General features: G+C 35.6%; 1 protein-coding gene across 1 annotated transcript; it reads left to right on the top strand.

The window, feature by feature from the left end:
* The first annotated feature begins 386 nt into the window (after positions 1-386).
* On the top strand, positions 387-3,376 carry LOC113225646 (retinal rod rhodopsin-sensitive cGMP 3',5'-cyclic phosphodiesterase subunit delta). The gene is made up of 4 exons (XM_026458014.1): positions 387-612; positions 766-797; positions 1,390-1,541; positions 3,236-3,376. The coding sequence occupies exons 1-4, from the start codon at positions 542-544 to the stop codon at positions 3,374-3,376; spliced, it is 396 nt and encodes a 131-aa protein (XP_026313799.1). The 5' UTR covers positions 387-541.
* The last annotated feature ends 2,723 nt before the right edge of the window (positions 3,377-6,099 follow it).

Below are 6,099 nucleotides of genomic sequence, written 5' to 3'. Positions count from 1 at the left end.
CATTGAGTAGAGTTCTAGAATTCAGGATTGGATTCAGTTCAGGATTTGAGCAGACTTGGGTATGATTTTAAGCACTGGAAATACGACCTTAATGGCAAGGACTTGAGTATGATTTTCAGTGCTCACTGCAATACTCAAGTCAGGATTTGAGCAGACTTGAGTATGATTTCAAATTACACCCAAACTCACGACAGAAATAGGCCATACAAATATTTCTCCCGGCCCGGGAATCGAACCTGGGACCTCCGTGTGGCAGTCTAGCATGGTAACCGTTCGGCCACGGAGGCAGTTAACTAATCTTTACACTATTGCCCGTCAGTGACATTTCCATTTCATTCGATATTCATGACACTGACAGTGACACATGACGTGTTGGAGTTGTGCCCTCCCCATATTTGTGTAGTTTTTGGTTTGTCCGTGGTTTGTTCTCTCGTGGACCTCTGTCTACTTCTGTCACCAACGATATTTCGTTTATAAAATTGTTTAAATAGCAAAAAAATTGTATTGTGTATAATTACAACTTTGAAACACCTACAGTACAATGACTGAAGTCCTATCTGCAGAAGAATCGCGGCAAGACCGCGTAGCTACCATCCTGAATGGCTTTCAAGTGTATCCTTTTTAACATCAGCAAAATTTTAGAGCATTTTGCAACAAGTTTCACAATTATTTATTTTTTATCTTCAATAATGTTCTTATGTTAGTGTGTGCCTTTAGTCTGTTCATTTATTGTTCTTGTTATTTTCTTAATATGCTGACAAACAGTAACTGGATGAACTTGCGCGATGCTGACACTGGTAAGTTCCATTATGTTTGCTAAGTACACGAAAGTAAAGTGTGGAGTTATTTATGTTAGTTTCCTTAAGCCTTAATAGCACGTTACGAAACAAAACTTTATTGCCACTCAGAACTCAGTATTGGGCTAAAAAAACATTAAAATAAATGAAAGGTTAAATTAAGATCTATATAGGTAGGACTCTAGAATAGTTGACGTCGAAAAAGGGGGTGAGGGGAAGGTCTCCTCCCACACTTAGTCCGATATAGATCATATGGCGAAACTGTCATAAACTGGATACTGCCACCGAATCTTATTTTTAACTTGTTTTCAGAAATTTTAATCACGTTTTCCTGAAAATTTAATTTTTCATTTAGTGACGGTATTGGATTCAACATGTGACATATATGTACCGACCCATGAAGAAGTATTGTACTTGTTTTGGTTTTGAATCCTTCCAGATCTCTGCTTACATGGATGATAATAGTCTTTCTCTTATTAATGAAATCCTATTTCAACCATAATAAATAGAAAATAAGATACTTTATTGAAAATACAAACAATATACAGTAAATACAGATTGTGTATTCCTCTTTATTTTTTCATTTTTGCAGGCAAGATCCTGTGGCAGCACAATGAAGACCTATCCGATCCCAACATGGAGCATGAGGCTCGTGTGCCGAAGCGCATTCTCAAATGCCGCGTTGTTTCTCGAGAAATGAACTTTAGCTCCATTGAGTCCATGGAAAGATTTCGTTTGGAACAGGTTGGTTGGAAAAACAATTACTAATTACACCAATTAAATTAATTAAAGTATTACACTGACTGCCATATTAATAAATCCATTTTGGTTTGATTTTGCTATCTTATTAGGTTAACCTTTTTTGTTAGTAAATATATTTTGAGTGCACATTAATGATTACCTAAAATGATTAGAAATGACACAAAAAACATAAAAATAAAAAACTTATATTTTTAGAGAGATAATTTGTTAATTTCCTGAATCACAATACATTAAAAACAAGCTTATGACATTGATACAATGGTAATGATAAAGAAATAGGCTAGCATAGGTTTTGCGGGTATAGTCTGGAGTGTTATATTGTGCCAGGGTGAAGAGTTGAATATACTGTGTCAGTAAAAAGGCCCTGAGTCAGTGTTATGCTGCAGTTGAGTTGGACTATGATTCCGATGATTCTGCCAGGTCCTAAAGTTTTTATTATCTATTTTCCTATTTTCCTTTTTTTTTTAGTTATCCGTTTCCCTATTTTTGCTTACAGGACTCTTTTATATACATTATAGAATGTTTGCATGAGTCGGATTATTATTACACACCTACCTTTATCAACCTATAACAAACAATTAAACAAAGCAAATTTTTATTCACTAAGTTTTAATTTGTATACATTTCATGATGTTCAAGGTTATTCTTTAAATGTTGGTCATTATGGTAAGAAACATAATATTATAACTATTGATAACACCATGCAACACGATTTTTGTTTTTGGGTTATCAATATCATTTTCTAAATGGTTCATCATCAACCCATTTATATGTCCCACTGCTGGGCACGGGTCTCATTTCAGACGAGGGTTTAGGCCATAGTCCGCCACGCTGGCCCAATGCGGGTTGGGGACTTCACACGTTTTCCGAGGGCTGTGACCCTTTTTTCAACATGCAGGTTTCATCACGATGTTTTCCTTCACCGAAAAGCTCATGATAAATTTCAAATTGAATTTCGCACATAAATTCCGAGAAACTCAGAGGTGCGAGCTCGGATTCGAACCTACGACCTTCTGCTTGAGAGGCAGTAGGTCAAACCATTAGGCTACCAGGGCTGCTCAAACCATTAATCAAACCAGGGCTACTTTCTAATTGGTTATAAAATAAAAATGTTAAAAAACTTTATCACCCTGCCTTTGCTTTTGTGGTTAGGAGAAAGAAAAGTTGTTACCATTAAGGAAACCTATAAATATTCTGGTTTCTCTTTATTTAAATACAAAAAGGGAACATTATATTTCGAGTTCGTTTAGGGTAGTACTGCCACCTTACCTATTTCAGCCGCCAAGTAGTAATGTGTGCATTACTGCGTTCCGGTTTCGAAGGGTAGGGAAGGGGGTGCTGGTGAAATTACAGCCACATGAGACTTATCAACTTGTCTCATTGTGACGGGCACAGTAGCAGTGCCCCTCAGATCTTTGTGGTTTAAAGCTCAGAGTGGCACTGCAACTGTTATGGACAGGCGTGTCGTTTACCATCAGGTGCACGATTTGTTCGTCTCGTTACTTATGATCATTAAAAAATTCAAATAATAGCATATTTCAACCGAAATCCAAATTCATGACCAAGAACCTAGAAATGTGTACCATTAAACAGAAAGCAATACTGACAAACTGGAAACGTTTTTGAAAATTTATTATCTACATATCTTTGTGATTTGTTACTTTCTCCCCTTTCAGAAAGTTTTATTCAAGGGTCGGTGCTTAGAAGAGTGGTTCTTTGAGTTCGGCTACGTAATCCCCAATTCGACCAACACGTGGCAGTCCACCATAGAGTCCGCGCCGGAGTCGCAAATGATGCCAGCCAATGTGCTCAAGTGAGTTGTAATTTGAAAATCAACTTGACATTGAACATGGAAAAGCATATCCAATGGTCTTGTTAATGTAAATCTAACGTAAAATCGACTAGTCCAACCATAGAAATAAACGGAGAAAAGTTAGACCTTGTTAATAAAGCAGTCTTCTTGGGAGTGACCTTAGATAGTAAACTTCAGTGGTTTCCACATATATCGTCCCTGGCCAGCAGATTAAGCTCCGCTGCATACGCAGTCCGCAGAATACGTGAGCTTACCGATGTTAGTACTGCTAGACTAGTTTACTTTAGTTACTTCCATAGTATAATGTCCTACGGGATTCTCATGTGGGGTAAAGCGGCAGATATTCAAACCATATTTGTATTGCAAAAACGAGCGATTCGTTCTGTGTACCGTCTAGGCTCCCGGGTATCTCTCAGAGAAAAGTTTAAGGAGACTGGTATCATGACTGTGGCATCACAGTACATTTACTCAAATATTTTATATGCCCGTAAAAATATACATAATTTCAATAAGAAAGAAGATATCCATAATATTAACCTTAGAGCTAAGTCCAAACTCATGGTACCACGATTTCGTTTAACCAAGGTAAACAACTCTTTTATGGGGAACTGTATACGTTTTTACAATAAGATTCCGGAGCATATATTAAGTTTATCATTTCCTAAGTTTAGAAACTACATTAAAAATATTTTGATCGAAAAATCATATTACAAAATTGAAGACTACGTGTTAGATAAAGATGTATGGAAAGACGACATGGCTCCAGAATCCACACAAATTTGATTCAAAGTGTATTCCATAGCATTTAAGTTTATTTGAAAAGAGCAATCCCTAGAGTTTCTTGCTCGTTCTTCTCAGGGAGGTCAGCGTAGTGAACGAGCAGTAGCTTAAATGTGACGATTTCAAGTGTAAATTTATTTTACCTATGGAATAAATAATCTTTGACTTTGACTTTGACTTTGAATGGATCGTCAGATATTATTTACATTTGAGCTAGTTCTTTCAGATCGTTTCTATGATGTTTGAAATAAATATTGTAAATGATAGATATCATGCTGATCTCCATATTACAGATCATAACTTATTTCTAGATGGCGCTGATCAATAGTCTAGAAGTAGTTTACCTTATGTAAATGGCGGTGGATATTCGTTAATTCCTCGTTAGTATGAAATGTAAGAAATTAGTTTTTTTCCTTGTTATATTATTCAAGTATTGATCATGAGCCAAAATTATTTTCTGAGTGTCAATAGATGGCATTCTGTGTTACAAACTAATTTATAAATTAATGCTTCGTGATATGTGTAGATGGCGCTAATCCTAAACAAAATAAAAGAATAGCTATCCATAAACATCTGGGCAATAAGTGTCATCTAGTTGATTCGTTTATTATCACTAGAAATTAGAGTAGCTTTGATAAATTGCAACTTTTCAATGTAAAATTTGTTTTATATTGACAAATATAGCTGTTATGCTTAGACTATGGAAACCAAAGGACATGTTACGTTGACCTATGTAAATCAAACGTTATATGTATTAGATGCATTTCGACATTAAAAACATAAACATGTTACTGTCTTTCTTTAACTACTGCGTGCCGTCGTAAGCCAAAAGAGATTGGTCTGTGCCAAACACGGGAATCGAAAATGCGTAACGTCATCTTAAATGCCAACTGTGTTCATTTCGCAGTACATATGATACGGTTGTCAAAGGGAAGTACATCAAATGTCAAAACAAATGTTTTCCAAGTGTTTTATTGAATTATTGGCATGGATAGTAATAAAATGGACAAAAATATTGACAGTGAGAACAATTAGGTATTAATAAAAATACGTCGCTGCAGCATTAAGGGACGTGGCATTAGCAAAAGCGAAAATCAACCGAATGTAACATTGCACAAGCATGGATATTTTTCTGTCTATAAATCACACAATAGCACAAATATCTCATGTAATTAGACTTATTTAAGTAGTTTATTCAAGAATCTTGCCAAATTTTGCTTTGGCTACTTCAGATTGCCTACTTGTCTATATATATATTTTGATGATTGTTGTTAATGATTGTGTTGTGATAGTGTTGTTCTTGTAAGCGTACACATTATCGATATTCTGTTATTAAAACAATCCACTACGAGGTTTTTATTATTATTATTTTTACTATTTCAAGTTTACCTACAAATTAAAAAATAGTGGTTGGAAATCATAGGACTGCCGAATATAAACATTGGATCAAAGATCATCTTCATTTATTCGTTTCATTTTGAAGAGTCAAATTTTAACAGAACTTTGAATGTAACTAGATTACACGGTAATGCAATTCCATCATTAGGTTTATTGGGAAATAATTTTATATAACTTAGATCCAACAAGCATCATTCACAGTTCCTGAAAACAAAATTATCCACTCGTTTCCGATTTTTTCCCGCTAACTACTGTAATACTAAAAATTACTATTTTTTAAAGCCAGCAATACAATGACATGTTTATCCAACGTTGCCGGGTGAAGGCCAATACCAACGTATAGACAGTCCATTTGCCTTGCCTTGCCATCGTTCGGTGTCACTCGCCTAGCTGACCGAGTGAAAGCGAGGGCCAATGTGCATAGAGCTCATTTGGCGCTTATCACAAATCATCGCTCGGCCATTGACTTACAAATAAATGGACGACGGGTCTAATACAAAAACCACGAAAAAAATGTCTCAAGTCAACCTATTTAAACGTAGTGACATG

This window comes from Hyposmocoma kahamanoa, unplaced genomic scaffold (assembly GCF_003589595.1).
Source record: "Hyposmocoma kahamanoa isolate Upper Pololo Valley unplaced genomic scaffold, ASM358959v1 169, whole genome shotgun sequence".
In the NCBI taxonomy this organism is placed as follows: Eukaryota; Metazoa; Arthropoda; class Insecta; order Lepidoptera; family Cosmopterigidae; genus Hyposmocoma; species Hyposmocoma kahamanoa.
This window is presented reverse-complemented; position numbering and strand designations above follow the sequence as displayed.

Coding starts and splice junctions, on each gene's coding strand:
- LOC113225646 (XM_026458014.1), top strand. CDS start 542: ATGACTGAAGTCCTATCTGCAGAAGAATCGCGGCAAGACCGCGTAGCT. Junction 613..765: donor ATCCTGAATGGCTTTCAAGT/GTATCCTTTTTA, acceptor GCTGACAAACAG/TAACTGGATGAACTTGCGCG. Junction 1,542..3,235: donor AAAGATTTCGTTTGGAACAG/GTTGGTTGGAAA, acceptor CTCCCCTTTCAG/AAAGTTTTATTCAAGGGTCG.